Genomic DNA, 17592 nt, shown 5'->3' on the forward strand with positions numbered 1-17592 from the left:
CAGAATAAATACCCTTGGCTTTTGAAAAAATTAATACATCGCAAAATAACAGAAAACTCATCTGTATGGATTTGATTTTTTTTTTTTTTTTTGCGGTCCACGGGCCTCTCACTGTCGTGGCCTCTCTCGTTGCGGAGCACAGGCTCCAGACGCGCAGGCTCAGTGGCCATGGCTCTTGGGCCCAGCTGCTCCGCGGCATGTGGGATCTTCCCGGACCGGGGCACGAACCCGCGTTCCCTGCATCAGCAGGCGGACTCTCAACCCCTGCGCCACCAGGGAAGCCCTGTATGGATATTTTTAATCACACTATTCAAAGGGATCTTCTCAGTTCCCCTGGATTATTAAACCTCTACAATGACCCCTGCCTCTGATGTGAAGATACTCATTCTGTATTCTACGTGCACATAGTATTTGTTCGATAAACTTCTATTGTTTATGACACATTACTTTATTCAAGGTGTTTCTTCCCTATGTGTGCCTTTCATTCTGATAATGACCGTAAGAACCAATCACCAAATGCTTATTGGATCCTTGGGATGTGCAAGACATTCTGTTACAGCCTGTAACTGTGGATCCCAACCACAGTTACAGCTATGAAAGTCTGGAATAGGGAAATAAACACATCCCAAACCAATCAATAAAGTTAGGCATTTAGGATGCTAGATGACTAGATGAGAATTCCAGAGGAGGGTTCTTAATATATGTTCTACCCTATAAATGGGATTCATGTTTTAACAAGCTACATTCTTGGAGTAAGAGCCTAAAAAATATTCATATATTTGAATGGAAATGACAGGGTGATTCTTTTCCCCCATCTTTCCTGTTATTTTCCTTAGTATGTTGCTATTTCACTGTTGGCAGGTTTGAGAGCTTGGTGTGTTGATCTAATCAGAACACACAAAATCTTACCCACTGAATTAAATAGGATGCACAAAAGAAGAAATTCAGGTAGTAAGCAAACTTGGAAAAATGTACATTATAATCAAAAACATAAAAGTTGTAATAGTAAGAAAAGTTTTCATTTATTAGTAAAGTTTTTTTTCAATTGAAATGTTAGGATATGAGAAAGTTGTACTTTAGACATTGCTGCTATCAAATTTGGCAATATATATCAATAAAATGTTAACCTTTAAACAAATAATTCAATTTTTTGGAATCCATCTAAGAAAATAAGTGGAAAATGTGAATAAGAAAAAATAGTAAGATGATAACAGTTTTGTGAAGATGGTGGGACTGCAGATAATCTTTGTCTTCTAAATTTTGGGGGGAATTCCCTGGTAGTCCAGTGGTTAGGATTCTGTGCTCTCATTGCTGGGGCCTGGGTTTGATCCCTGATGGGGGAACTAAGATCCCACAAGCTGGGTGGCATGGCAAAAAAAAAAATTAAAAGAAAAATAAAGTTTTGGAATTTGTGATTTTGTTACTTTTAGAATTAAAGAACTATAAATTAAAAAGAAAAAAATTAATACTGCCTTTATGAAAGATCATTTTGTGAGCCGTATTAGTAAATAATTTGTTCACTAACTCAATTTTTCAACATATTTTCCATTGTCATTGCAGCCTCTTCATTCCAAAATCTGTGAAAAGATTTTATTGAAAATATTTTTATTATTCAGTCATAAATAAATCATCAATACCCATTTGAACACTAGCACACTGTTTCTTCCCTCAAAATCCTGCAGTGTCTCACCACAGCCTACTGAGTTTGGGCCCTAGGTACAGCTGCCCAGCTTCCCCACTCATTTTGTGAGGCAGACAGTATCCTTCCATGCCTTTTTTTTTTAATATAGAATATAGGAAGGTGTTTAAGCCCTTCCTATATTCTTTTTTTTTTAAATAAATTTATTTATGTTTTGTTTACTTATTTGTGGCTGCATTGTGTCTTCGTTGCTGCATGCAGGCTTTCTCTAGCTGTGGTGAGCAGGGGCTACTTTTCGTTGCGGTGCTCGGGCTTCTCACTGTGGTGGCTTCTCTTTGTTGTGGAGCATGGGCTCTAGGCACATGGGCTTCAGTAGTTGTGGCTCGCGGGCTCAGTGGTTGTGGCTCGCAGGCTCTAGAGCTCAGGCTCAGTAGTTGCGGTGCATGGGCTTAGTTGCTCTGCGGCATGTGGGATCTTCCCGGACCAGGGCTCGAACCTGTGTCCCCTGCATTGGCAGGCAGATTCTTAACCACTGCGCCAACAGGGAAGCCCCCTTCCATGCTTACAAGTGAAGAAAGAACACAAACTCATATGGGGGAGGTTCCCGGACAGAGGGAGGCACAAAGGGCCCTGGTGGGAGTAGATTCATTTAATAGGACTTCTCAGCATCCCTAGTATCTAGACACTCCAGTCTTCCTGGCCCCATTTGCTCACATTTTCCCCTATTTTTGGAATCTTTTTTGGAGTATTCTCACCTTTATATTTTGACCATATATATATGCACATATGATCAAATATATTATTTGATCATATATATATGATCAAACATATATATGATATATATCATATATATTTTGGTGGGGGATGAAGGGAGAAGAGGGGGGGAGGGAGGGAAGGAGGGAGGGAAAGAGAAAAGAAGAGGAAAAGATGAAGGGGATAGAAGACCGATGGAAAACGAAGAGGAAAAAAATGGAAATGTACCACACTGAGAAGTTTCTCCTCCATGGTAAAGTAAAGACACTGCCCTCAACTCCCAGAGGGCCCCCTTGGGCACTCACTAAATGCTGCCTCCTATTACTGTTCTGTGTGTCTTGTATCTCCCAAGTTCATCATTTTCTCCTCCACCGTACCTGGGTCTTGTGCCTTCACTTAGTTGATGCTAAAAAGATATTGGTTGATTGATGTAACTTGAGCAAAAACTTCTCCAAAATTCAGAGGTAAAGGGAGAGGCAGCAAATCCAGTAATATCCAGCTTAATTATACACTGATGGTGACCTACTAACAAGATCCCTTAGGAATAATAACTTAGAATTAAAAATTATTCTTTTAAGATTGACCATGTTACCAAAGGAGACTATTATGTACAGTTTTAATTGTGCCACTAATTTAGAAGATCATCCTAAGTTTAACAGAGATGGTGACTAATGTATGCCTGAAATGTCATTCATTTATTTTCTCTGCAGACTTTAATAGATTTACATTTTATCTCAATGTAGGATTATCATGGAATGGAAGTACTTATACTTAGGTTTAGAGATGCAGAACACGTTGATACGGTGTTCAATCTACATTTACCTAGGTATTTTAGCAAAATAACATCTTCTAATTTGAAATCTTAAAATTATTTATTCACTATAGAAAATTGTAAAAATATCAGAAAATGGAAAGGGTTTAAAATAAATCATCCATTTCCCATTGTAATTCCTGACAATCCTTTTTATTTTTAATGCAGATTTTAGATTTTTTTGATCATTACATTTATAGAGTTTTGTACTCGCTTTTTTTTTTTTTTTTTTTTTGACCAAATGTCCTAACAGGAACCAGTATAATGTGGCAATTTTGAGTCAGAGAGAACTGGTTAAAATTTGGCTCTACCACCTGCTGACTTGAATAATTCATTTAACCTTGGATCCTGAGTCTCAAGTTCCCTTTCTGAAAAATGGTAATAATAATATCTACCTCACAGATATGCTTAGAATAAACCCTTGTTCCAGTAGTTGTCATGTTATGATTTAAATTTTATAAATATCTTTAATGGTTTCATAAGACTTACTGAGCATATTTAGCCATAATCTTTTAACCATTTTCTTGTTTATAGACGTTCAGATTGTTTTTAACATTCTAAATAATTTTGCAAATATAGATCTTGGGGTAGGAACTTTTATTCAAATTTAGATTTATTCCTTCTGATTGATTCCAGAAGTGGAATTAATATATCAAAAAGAAATTTTATGACTCTTGATATGTATAATTGAATAGCTTTTCAAAAAGGCAAAAACAGTTTATGTTCCCGGCAATAACATATGGGAATTCTCATTTCATCACATCCTATCAGGGTTTTTTTTAATTTGCAAATTTAATAGGCAAAAATTGCTATCTTGTCTTAGTTTTCATGTCTTTGATTATTAATGAGGTTGAATATATTTTCAAGGTATTTTAAAACTAGTTTTGTCATTTTTCCCTTTTATGAATCATCTATTCCTGTTGACAAGCATTCCTAATCAAGCACTCTGCTTACCAAGATTTAAAATGTTCCTTAAAATGCCGTACAGCTTTGGCCAGCATGTAGCTAATGAAGTTAGAACTCTCAGCACTTTCTTCATGAGGGATGGTGAGTGTGAAATTAGGGGAAGGCAGAATGCTTACCTCTGTCATCGTTACATCTCGTTTGGAAAAATTTCCTTCATGAACACCTGGAACTACCTAAGAAGAAGGATTATACAACAAAAGATTACTAAATTCCAGCACACATTCAGCATTAATTTAATACCACATTAGTCAGGATAGGCTAAGTTGTGCTGAGGTAACAAATTAGCCCCAGCATTCCAGTGGCTTCTTATAATTTATTTTTCACTCATGTTACATGCCCATCACAAGGGTTCTGAACCACCTAGATGCTCAGGACCCTGGCTGAGAAAGGAACATCATCTCACATGTGCTGTAGCACATGTAATAATGCACGGCTTTCTTAACATCCTCAGCAGAGAAAGAGAATGGATAATCACACACAGGCTCTTCTCTATCTCAGTCTAGAAATAACTCTTTTCATTTTTGTTCCCATTTCATTGGCCAGAACTTAACACATGGCACCACTTAACTGCAAGAGGAGCAAGAAAGTGTGAGTGAGCGGATGGAATATTTGGTGAGCGCTACTGTCTGTGTCACAAATACTAATGTGATGTACCAAGTTTTGTACTGAGTTTCCACAGGAAATTTACAATTTATGGCTGTATGTGTGATTTTTGTAAGAACCAGTCATCTGAAATGCATGTCGTTTACTTTCTTAATGAGTTCTCAAGGGCATATACTTTGATTTTAATAATTTAAATGAAACTGTAATGACATGCAACTTGATGTAACCTTAAGAGAACTATTTTGGGGCTTCCCTGGTGGCACAGTGGTTAAGAATCTGCCTGCCAATGCAGGGGACATGGATTTGAGCCCTGGTCCGGGAAGATCCCACATGCTGCAGAGCAACTAAGCCCATGCGCCACAACTACTGAGCCTGTGCTCTGGAGCCCGCGAGCCACAACTACTGAGCCCCTGTGTCACAACTACTGAACCCCGTGTGCCTAGAGCCCGTGCTCCACAACAAGAGAAGCCACTGCAATGAGAAGTCCGCGCACTGCAAAAAAGAGCAGCCCCTGCTCGCCACAACTAGAGAAAGCCTGCACACAGCAACGAAGACCCAACGCAGCTAAAAATAAAATAAATAAATTTATATAAAAAAAGAACTATTTTGAAAATGTGTTCAAATAAATTTCCCTATCAAAAAAATTAAGCAGAATATTAAGAAGCCAAATTAACACTGGTGATTTCTTAATTCTAGTTTATAAAGCTAACATAACTTTCCCCCTTTTCCTTTTGATACATATAACACACATAAAAACTGCATAAAGCGTTTACGTCTAGTTCAATAAACAATTATAATGCTAACATGTAACCACAACCTAAAAAGCATAACTTTTTTCACCTGCTGGAATTTGTATATTGTTTTACAAAAGATTCCTCTTCAGCATGTGCTGTTTTACAAATTTGCACTTTCCATTACATGATGAACTAAGAGCTGTTTAAAGAAAAATAAGTTTTACAAGCGGTTCAGCAAAGTGGTTAAGTCCAAGGATTCTGAAGAAAAGCTGTTTGGCCTTGAATCTCAGTTCTACCAGTTACTAGCTGTGCGACCTCAGACAAGTTGTTTAACTTCTCTGTACCTCATCTGAAAAATCTGTAAAACAATCATACTCACCTTATAGGAACACAGAGTATTAAATGATCCAATACACGGGAAAAGTTCTTAGAACATTGCCAGACAAATATTGAGGGCTTTTTAGCAGTGATTATTATTAGAAAAATGTATCATTGAAAACCATAATTTTATTTTCTATGGAGTTTTTTCTATAGAAGTGTCTTTGTTATCAATACCATACATTTTAGTTAAATCAGTTAATGTTACTCAGAGCCACTAGAATGGAAGCAAATTGAAACATAGAATGGAAATCCTGACGACGATAAAAACAGTTAAATATTGGCTCTACTTTTCTAAAGATTGAAAGCACTGCTAAAATTTTTCTTAAAATTTTATTCTGGGCTTCCCTGGTGGCGCAGTGGTTGAGAGTCCGCCTGCCGATGCAGGGGACGCGGGTTCATGCCCCGGTCTGGGAAGATCCCACATGCCACGGAGCGGCTGGGCCCGTGAGCCATGGCCGCTGAGCCTGCGCGTCGGGAGCCTGTGCTCCGCAACGGGAGAGGCCACAACAGTGAGACACCGGCGAAACGCAAAAAAAAAAAAAAAAAATTTATTCTTTCCCTCATTCCTTACAAGAATTTTTCCTCTTTAAACTAAAAGTCTATATTTGTGAGAATGATCAAATATATCACATTATTTTACTCTCCTAGGGAATGATCTATCTAATGAAGTAATAGAGAGTCAGCAGGAATTGATAGTGGCTTTCAAAACCTTTTGACTATGGTCTACAGTTATAAACACATTTGTCATCATGACTCAAAAACACACATTTCTTAGAAAACAAACTTATGGTTACCAAAGGGGAAAGGCAGCAGAGGGATAAATTAGGAGTTTGGGATTAACAGATACATACTACTATATATAAAATAGATAAACAACAAGGACCTACTGTATAGCACAGGGAACTACATTCAATATCTTATAATAACCTGTAATGGAAAAGAATCTGAAAAAGAATGTATATATAAAAGAATATATTGACATATATATAACTGAATAACTTTGCTGTACGCCTGAAACTAATGCAACATTGTAAATCGACTATACTCAAATAGAAAAAGAAAAAAAACCACATCTTACATATAAGTTATACACATATATAAACACACATCATGGAAATGAAAGTTCCATGACATATGCATCTGACTTATTAAATGCAATGCACTCTAATATTTTTTCTTCTGGTGTGTCCTATTCTGCTTTTGTTTGTTTGTTTAATGTGCTGGTTGTGACTCTCTAAACTTACTTCTCAAACTACAACCTTGTACCTTAAAAGAGAGTGAACCACTAGGATACAGAATGTCTTAGGTCAGATTGCCTAGAAGCAGAGCCTGAGATTCTGACACAGTTATTTATTAAGGGTGCTTTCAGTAAAACTTTTAGGGAGATGAGGCGAGCAAGATAGAGAAGAGGGAGAAGCTAATCTGGGAGGTGGCCTTCAGGTGACCTCCAGCCTCAGCCTGACCCTGCAGGGAGCTCTGGAGCATAAGTGGCCCCAAGGACAACCCTTTGGAGAAGGCTAGGGGTGAGCAGTTAGCAGCAGCACCAGCTGGAGTTGGTAAAGGGATCCCGGGGGACTGTTAACATTACATGCTACACAAAATATTGTACCTTCAATTGCTCTGCCGGTGATTTTTGTATCTGGGTCTTTCTAGGAGCCCACCAATACCAACCTCATCAGAAATCACTTGCCTGGTGCATCGTATATTAATGTAATATGGTGTGTGAAGGGGGTGCATCAGGGAAGAAATTCAATCACTATTTTATGTTATGCAACAGGAGTTATTGATTGCAAGTGGGAGACATGGTATAAGTGCAACTTAAGATGGCAATGTTTATATGTGAATATTAATATATAACTGTGGGGCTTCCCCGGTGGCGCAGTGGTTGAGAGTCTGCCTGCCAATGCAGGGGACACGGGTTTGGGCCCTGGCCCGGGAAGATCCCACATGCTGCAGAGCAACTAAGCCTGTGCGCCACAACCACTGAGCCTGCACTCTAGAGCCCGTGAGCCACAACTGCTGAGCCTGCGTGCCACAACTACTGAAGCCTGCACGCCTAGAGCCCGTGCTCTGCAACAAGAGAAGCCACCGCAGTGAGAAGCCTGCACACTGTAACAAAGGGTAGCCCCCACTCGCTGCAACTAGAGAAAGGCCGCGCACAGCAATGAAGACCCAATGCAGCCAAAAATAAATAAATAAAAAATAAATTAAACAAACAAAAAAAAATATATATATATATATAACTGTGTTTAATTTTCAAGGTAAGTCAGTACCTTGAGTATAAGGAACTTATACTCATTGTTTTACAGACATCAATTTTAAGGTAGCTATTATTATTCCCATTTTCCAGATGGAAAAACTGAGGCCTAGAAAGATTACAGAACTTTCCCAAACTTATTCAGCTGGTAAGTTTCAGAGTCAGCCTTTGATCTCAAGTTGCTTTACCTGAAAGTTTTCTCCCTTAAAAACGACATTGGCCAGGTTTCTTCACGGTTACTTGTATCTGCACTACAGCTCTAAGCAGAATTAGCCATCTCTGGATTAGAAAGTACTTTGTGTTTTAAATTGGTTTTCTTTATAGAGTTTCTTGTTTTCTAAAGACCATGCACAAGTCAGCCTGAGTACAATCACAATGGAAGTATGAATATCCTTCTAGAGCCTGTTTTCAAATTCAGATGTAATTAATAAGTAAATTAACAGAAAAATCAATGTATGCACACTTAGTCTCCATATCTGCTCTTGAGTCTCTCCATTACCTTTATGAAATTGAAGATGTTCTCGGTTCCTAGGGTCTGGTTTGCCAGTTCTGTCACCCAGCCAAACTGCTCTCTCATCTTCTCCATCAGATATGTAGTGTCCTCCAAGTGATGGTGGGTCATCTGGAGAACCTGGGCATATTGCTGATTGGATATGTTGACCAACTCAAGGGCCTCATCTACTTTTGTGTATAGTTTAGGAACATCAGGACAGTCTAGCAAAGAAGAAAGTAACATGGTAAAGAAAAAGGTATGTGGGACTTGGAGTTGGGTGTTGTGGATTTAAGTCCCAGCCCTTAAGCTTTCTACTTCCAGCCTTTTGACCTTGAGTGAGTTTTCAGCCAGGTACAATCAGCATGAATGAAATAACACTGCAGAATTCCTGCTCACAGAGCCAGCACACACTGAAGATTTAAAATGTTCCTGGGCTTCCCTGGTGGCGCAGTGGTTGAGAGTCTGCCTGCCGATGCAGGGGCCCCGGGGTTCGTGCCCCGGTCCGGGAAGATCCCACATGCCGCGGAGCAGCTGGGCCCGTGAGCCATGGCCGCTGAGCCTGTGCGTCCGGAGCCTGTGCTCCGCAACGGGAGAGGCCACAACAGTGAGAGGCCCGCGTACCACAAAAAAAAAAAAAAAAAAAAAAAATCTACTAAAATTTTCCTTTTCCTTGTCTTCCTTTCCATAGTGTCTCTGAAGGTCATTAGGGCTGCTCACTTATACTCTCATCAGGACACATGGGAGATTGCACTTTTCTGCCACCTGGAAGTTGAGCATGGCCATATTCAAAGTGACGTGTCTTACTGCTGGAGGAATCCTTTAAGAATGGTTTAGGATTTATCACCCTCCCTCCCCTGACAGTGGAACTAGTTTTGCTCCATATGGTGGAGGCTCCATCATCCTGAGTGAGGAGATGTGCAGCACAGCTCCCATGCAAGCTGTAATTGACAAGACACAGAGAGAGAGAAAGAAACCTTTGTGTTTACAAGTCACTAAGATTCTGCAGCTCTGTGTTATTATTGCACAACAGTCCTTCTGAACTGAAACAGGGTTAAAGGAATTTATAGAGCTGCGCTGATGAGCATCTTGATACTGTGTAAAGATTATTTGTCTGCAGACTACAGAAGTGTCTATGTGTTAGGGCATCTGGGATCATAAAGGATTGTTATTGTAGAAAAAGATCACAGGCTCTTTTGACTATGTCTTCTGCTGTTTACTAAGAAATCATGCCTTCAGGAAGATAGGGGTGGGGGAGAATCCACCAACCAGAAGCTAGGTGACTACCTCATCTCAAGTCTTAAAAATCAGTTACTGTTTCTTTTTGAGATGTAGATATAATGCAAGATCCTCCAGCCTTCACACTTTTCCAAAAATTGTGTTGGGATCTTCAGGAGAGGGAGACCTTTGTACTTGCAGGTAAAAAAATTTGCAATAGTGTACATTTGAAAAGTAATTCAAGAAAATATTTTGAAAACAGAGTCACAGTTAACAAAATACAGTGTACATTTGAAAGGAGATCCAGATACTGTTTTAAAATGTCTTCATTTGCAAGTTTAGAGTTGTTAACTTTTAGAATAGTGGTGTAGTTTTGTTTTTTTTTTTAATTATGGGGGAAGAAGGTGGTGACTTCCCTCATGATATTAGGCAAGGAGAATTCTACAAGGGACACTCATTTACTCTTTTAGAGAGTGGAAAAAGATTTCCTTAAAATAAAGGTGAAACTATGTGCAAAACATAATCGCATGAGAAAGGAAAAAGTAAAACTATCTCTATTCATAGATGACATAGTCATGTATACAAAAAATCCTAAGGAATACATACACACACACACACACACACACACACAACCATTAAAGGTAATAAGTCAGGGCTTCCCTGGTGGTACAGTGGTTAAGAATCTGCCTGCCAGTGCAGGAGACATGGGTTCGAGCCCTGGTCCGGGAAGATTCCACATGTTGTGGAGCAACTAAGCCTGTGTGCCACAACTACTGATGCCCGTGTGCCCTAAAGCCTGTGGTCTGCAACAAGAGAAGCCACCAGAATGAGAAGCCTGCGCACCTCAACGAAGAGTAGCCCCGCTCACCGCAACTAGAGAAAGCCTGCCTGCAGCAACGGAGACCCAGTGCAGCCAAAAATAAATAAATAAATAAATTTTGTTTTTAGAAAAGTAATAAATCAGCAAGGTTGCAGAACACAAGATCAATATATGCATATCAGTTGTATTTCTATACACTAATAATGAACAATCCAAAAATGAAATTAAGAAAATTCCACTCACAATAGCATAAAAAGAACCATATGCTTATGAACAAATTTTTTAAAAGAAGTGTAAGACTTGTATTGAAAACTAAAACACACTGTGAAAAAAATTAAAGATGACAAATAAATGGAAAAACATCTATTTTCATGAACGGGAAGACTTAATATTGTCAAGAAGGCCATACTCCACAAATTGACCTATAGATTTAATGCAATCCCTATCAAAATCTTAACTGCCCTTTTTGTAGAAACTGACAAGCTGATCCCAAAATTGACATGGAAATGCAAAGGATCCATAATAGCCAAAACAATCTTGAAAACGAAGAACAACATTGGAGCACTCACACTTCCCAATTTCAAAACTTACTACAAAGTACAATAATCAAGACAGTATGAGGGGCTTCCCTGGTGGCACAGTGGTTGAGTCTGCCTGCCGGTGTGGGGGACGTGGGTTCGAGCCCTGGTCTGGGAGGATCCCGCATGCTGCGGAGCAACTGGGCCTGTGAGCCACAACTGCTGAGCCTGCACTCCGCAACAACAGAGGCTGCAATAGTGAGAGGCCCACGCACCGCGATGAGGAGTGGCCCCTGCTCGCTGCAACTGGAGAGGGCCCTTGCACAGAAACGAAGACCCAACGCAGCCAAAAATAAATAAATAAATTTATTAAAAAAAAAAAAAGACAGTATGGAATTGGCATAGGATAGATACATGGACAAATGGAAGAGAATTGGGAGTCCAGAAATAAGCCCTTACTTTTGCTGTCCATGAATTTTCAACAAGAGTGCCAAGACAATTCTACACGGGAAAGAATAGTTTTTCAACAAGTGAAACTGAGACAACTGGATATCCAATTGCAAAAGAAAGAAGCTGGATCCCTACCTCATACCATATACAAAAATTAACTCGAAATGCATCACAGACTTAAATGCAAGAACTAAATATATAAAACTCTTAGAAGAAAGCATAAGCATAAACCTGTGTGACCTTGGATTGGGCAATGGTTTCTTAGATATGACACCAAAATAAAAAAAGAAAAGAAATAAAGTAGACTTCATCAAAATAAAAAACTTCCATGCTTCAAAGGACATCATCAAGAAAGTGAAAAGACAGCACATAGAATGGGAGAAAATATTTTCAAATAATATATCTGATGAGTGTTTGGTATCTAGAATATGTAAAAAAAACCTCTTACAACTCAACAATAAAAAGACAAATAACAAAATTAAAATATGGACAAAGAATTTGAAGACATTTCTCCAAAGAAGACATGCAAATGGCCAATAAAAACATGAAAAGATGCTTGATATTATTAGTGATTAGAGAAATACAAGAAAAAATCACAATGAGATACCACTTCACATCCACTAGGTTGGCTAAAATAAAAATGATGGGCAATAACAAGTGTTGTCAAGGATGTGGAGAAATTAGAACCCTTGTACATTTCTGTGAGAATGCAAATGGTAATCCACTTTGGAAGAGTTTAATAGTTCCTCAAAATGTTAAACATAGAGTTACCATATGACCCATATATATTTCATGGTATATACCCAAGAAAATTGAAAACATATGTCCAAACAAAAACTTGTACACAAATGTTCATAGCAACATTACTCACAATAGCCAAAAAGTAGAAACAAACCAAATATCCATCAGCTAATGAGCAAATAAACAGAATGTGGTATATCCATATAATGGAATATTAAGCAGCCATAAAAAGGAATGAAGTTCTGAGAGATGCTACAGTATGGATAAACCTTGAAAAAATTATGCCAAGTTAAAGAAGTCAGTCACAAAAGACCACATATTGTATGATTTCATTTATATGACATACCCCGAATAGGCAAATTCAGAGACAGAAAGCAGATTAGTGGTTGCCAGGGGCTGGGTAGGGGAAAGGGGCGGGGAATGGGAAATGACAGCCAATGAGTATGGAGTTGCTTTTTTGGGGTGAAAATGTTCTGGAATTAGATAGTGATGATGGTTATACAACTTTGTGAGTATACTAAAAAACACTGAATTGTATACTTTATGGTATATAAACTATATCTTAATGCTGTTACTTAAAAAAAAAACACTCACATGATCAGTGGGACCCACAGTACCTTAAGGCATTTTTTTAGTCACCATATAGACATGAGAATGAGTGTTTCAAGAAAAGGAAGAAAGAAAACCCACATTTAACAGGTGTCTCTTATGAAATGTGACAATATGCATCCATTAGCTTTTGTTGCACAACAAAAATATATTTATTATTTCTCATGTTTTTGTGGGTTGGTTGGACTATTCTTATGTCTGAGCTAGCTCAGCTGGGGCTGGATGGTCTAGACCCTCACATTTTGAGGGTCTCAGCTGGCATGGCTGGGATCTTTCATCTTCCAGAAGGCTAGCCTGGGCTTGATCACACAGTGGTGGATAGGCTTCCAGTAGCAAGAGAGGACAACTTTAATTCACAAGCACATTTCAAGCCACTCACATTTGCCAATATCTTGTTGCTTAAGGACAGACCCATGGCCGAGCCCAGATTCTCAGGTTGAAAAAACAGACTCCAGCTTTTGATGGGAGGAGCTGCGAAATACTGTGGCTGTTTTGTCTTTAATCTAGTGTGCATGTATCACCTTCTGCCTGTGAGTTTCCAGTTTATACCTGTGGTTGTCAAGCAATTATTAATATTGCCTACATCACTTTCAAAAGAGATCCAGTTTAATTGATAATTATATGGTCTCATGTAACAGAAACTGGGCTGGAGACAGATATTCCTTGGTATAAATTCCATGTGCCTACCTCCTATATTAAGAAATAAAATATAACCCAAACAGATGAACCCCCACTGTGACCATTCCACATCAAACTCCTTTATCTTGAAACTACTATTTTGAATTTAGGTGTATACATCTAGTACCAGTAACTGGTACGGGAAAAGAGCTACTTACAGTGAGTCCATTTAAAATTGGGACCAAAAATGTATGGTAAACAATGAAAAGGCTGAGACCCAGGAGCTGTGAGAACAAAGAAGAGAAAGGGAAACCTCTCCCAGCAGCCTCAGAAGCAGCGGATTAAAGCTCCATAGTCAACTTGATGTATCCTGCATCTGTGCAATACATGAATAGACAACAAATCATCCCAAATTGAGGAGCCAGGAGTCAGTGCTGTGCCTCTGAGGTGGGAGAGCCAACCTCAGGACACTGGTCCACAAGAGACCTCCCAGCTCCACATAATATCAAACGGCGAAAATCTTCCAGAGATCTCCATCTCAACACCAGCACCCAGCTTCACTCAACGACCAGCAAGCTACAGTGCTGGACACCCTATGCCAAACAACTAGCAAGACAGGAACACAACGCCACCCATTAGCAGAGAGGTGGCCTAAAATCATAAAAAGTCCGCAGACACCCCAAAACACACCACCAGACGTGGACCTGCCCACCAAAAAGACAAGATCCAGCCTCATCCACCAGAACACAGGCACTAGTCCCCTCCACCAGGAAGCCTACACAACCCACTAAACCAACCTTAGCCACTGGGGACAGACACCAAAAACAACGGGAACTACGAACCTGTAGCCTGCAAAAAGGAGACCCCAAACACAGTAAGATAAGCAAAATGAGAAGACAGAAAAACACACAGCAGGAGAAGGAGCAAGATAAAAACCCACCAGACCTAACAAATGAAGAGGTAATAGGCAGTCTACCTGAAAAAGAATTCAGAATAATGATGGTAAAGATGATCCAAGATTCTATTTCCCAGATCCAAAATCTTGGAAATAGAATAGACAAAATGCAAGAAACAGTTAACAAGGACCTAGAAGAACTAAAGATGAATCAAGCATCAATTAAAAACACAATAAATGAAATAAAAAATACTCTAGATGGGATCAATAGCAGAATAACTGAGGCAGAAGAACGGATAAGTGAGGTGGAAGACAAAATAGTGGAAATAACTGCTGCAGAGCAAAATAAGGAAAAAAGAATGAAAAGAACAGAGGACAGTCTCAGAGACCTCTGGGACAACATTAAACGCACCAACATTCGAATTATAGGGGTTCCAGAAGAAGAAGAGAAAAAGAAAGGGACTGAGAAAATATTTGAAGAGATTATAGTTGAAAACTTCCCTAATATGGGAAAGGAAATAGTTAATCAAGTCCAGGAGGCACGGGGAGTCCCATACAGAATAAATCCAAGGAGAAATACGCCAAGACACATATTAATCAAACTGTCAAAAATTAAACACAAAGAAATCATATTAAAAGCAGCAAGGCAAAAACAACAAGTAACACACAAGGGAATCCCCATCAGGATAACAGCTGATCTCTCAGCAGAAACTCTACAAGCCAGAAGGGAGTGGCAGGACATAATTAAAGTGATGAAGGAGAAAAACCTGCAACCAAGACTACTCTACCCAGCAAGGATCTCATTCAGATTTGATGGAGAAATTAAAATGTTTACAGACAAGCAAAAGCTGAGAGAGTTCAGCACCACCAAACCAGCTTTACAACAAATGCTAAAGGAACTTCTCTAGGCAAGAAACACAACAGAAGGAAAAGACCTACAATAACGAACCCAAAACAATTAAGAAAATGGGAATAGGAACATACATATCGATAATTACCTTAAATGTAAATGGACTAAATGCTCCCACCAAAAGACACAGAGTGGCTGAATGGATACAAAAACAAGACCCATATATATGCTGTCTACAAGAGACCCACTTCAGACCTAGAGACACATACAGACTGAAAGTAAGGGGATGGAAAAAGATATTCCATGCAAATGGAAACCAAAAGAAAGCTGGAGTAGCAATTCTCATATCAGACAAAATAGACTTTAAAATAAACACTACTAGAAGAGACAAAGAAGGACACTACATAATGATCAAGGGGTCGATCCAAGAAGAAGATATAACAATTGTAAATATTTATGCACCAAACATAGGAGCACCTCAATACATAAGGCAAATACTAACAGCCATAAAAGGAGAAATCGACAGTAACACAATCATAGTAGGGGACTTTAACACCCCACTTTCACCAATGGACAGATCATCCAAAATGAAAATAAATAAGGAAACACAAGCTTTAAATGATACATTAAACAAGATGGACTTAATTGATATTTATAGGACATTCCATCCAAAAACAACAGAATACACATTTTTCTCAAGTGCTCATGGAACATTCTCCAGGATAGATCATATCTTGGGTCACAAATCAAGCCTTAGTAAATTTAAGAAAATTGAAATTGTATCAAGTATCTTTTCCGACCACAATGCTATGAGACTAGATATCAATTACAGGAAAAGAGCTGTAAAAAATACAAACACATGGAGGCTAAACAATACATTACTTAATAACGAAGTGATCACTGAAGAAATCAAAGAGGAAATTAAAAAATACCTAGAAACAAATGACAATGGAGACACGACGACCCAAAACCTATGGGATGCAGCAAAAGCAGTTCTAAGGGGGAAGTTTATAGCAATACAATCCCACCTTAAGAAACAGGAAACATCTCGAATAAACAACCTAACCTTGCACCTAAAGCAATTAGAGAAAGAAGAACAAAAACATCCCAAAGTTAGCAGAAGGAAAGAAATCATAAAAATCAGATCAGAAATAAATGAAAAAGAAATGAAGGAAACGATAGCAAAGATCAATAAAACTAAAAGCTGGTTCTTTGAGAAGATAAACAAAATTGATAAACCATTAGCCAGACTCATCAAGAAAAAAAGGGAGAAGACTCAAATCAATAGAATTAGAAATGAAAAAGGAGAAGTAACAACTGACACTGCAGAAATACAAAAGATCATGAGAGATTACTATAAGCAACTCTCTGCCAATAAAATGGACAACCTGGAAGAAATGGACAAATTCTTAGAAATGCACAACCTGCCAAGACTGAATCAGGAAGAAATAGAAAATATGAACAGACCAATCACAAGCACTGAAATTGAAACTGTGATAAAAAATCTTCCAACAAACAAAAGCCCAGGACCAGATGGCTTCACAGGCGAATTCTATCAAGCATTTAGAGAAGAGCTAACACCTATCCTTCTCAAACTCTTCCAAAATATAGCAGAGGGAGGAACACTCCCAAACTCATTCTACGAGGCCACCATCACCTTGATACCAAAACCAGACAAGGATGTCACAAAGAAAGAAAACTACAGGCCAATATCACTGATGAACATAGATGCAAAAATCCTCAACAAAATACTAGCAAACAGAATCCAACAGCACATTAAAAGGATCATACACCATGATCAAGTGGGGTTTATTCCAGGAATGCAAGGATTCTTCAATATACGCAAATCAATCAACGTGATACACCATATTAACAAATTGAAGGAGAAAAACCATATGATCATCTCAATAGATGCAGAGAAAGCTTTCGACAAAATTCAACACCCATTTATGATAAAAACCCTGCAGAAAGTAGGCATAGAGGGAACTTTCCTCAACATAATAAAGGCCATATATGACAAACCCACAGCCAGCATCGTCCTCAATGGTGAAAAACTGAAACCATTTCCACTAAGATCAGGAACAAGACAAGGTTGCTCACTCTCACCACTCTTATTCAACATAGTTTTGGAAGTTTTAGCCACAGCAATCAGAGAAGAAAAGGAAATAAAAGGAATCCAAACCGGAAAAGAAGAAGTAAAGCTGTCACTGTTTGCAGATGACATGATACTATACATAGA

General features: G+C 38.7%; 1 protein-coding gene across 1 annotated transcript in view; it reads right to left on the reverse strand.

Moving 5' to 3' along the window:
• Positions 1–4153: 4153 nt before the first annotated feature.
• The window catches only part of CLUL1 (clusterin like 1), a gene marked incomplete at both ends in the record, with an annotated part of 33055 nt that continues 19616 nt past the window's right edge, over positions 4154–17592 (reverse strand). The window contains 2 exons of the mRNA XM_079717577.1: positions 4154–4342; positions 8644–8858. Coding sequence (XP_079573703.1) covers positions 4154–4342; positions 8644–8858 — 404 coding nt within the window. The remainder of the gene's footprint in view (positions 4343–8643; positions 8859–17592) is intronic.

Source organism: Hyperoodon ampullatus (assembly GCF_949752795.1).
Source record: "Hyperoodon ampullatus genome assembly, chromosome: 13".
NCBI lineage: Eukaryota > Metazoa > Chordata > Mammalia > Artiodactyla > Ziphiidae > Hyperoodon > Hyperoodon ampullatus.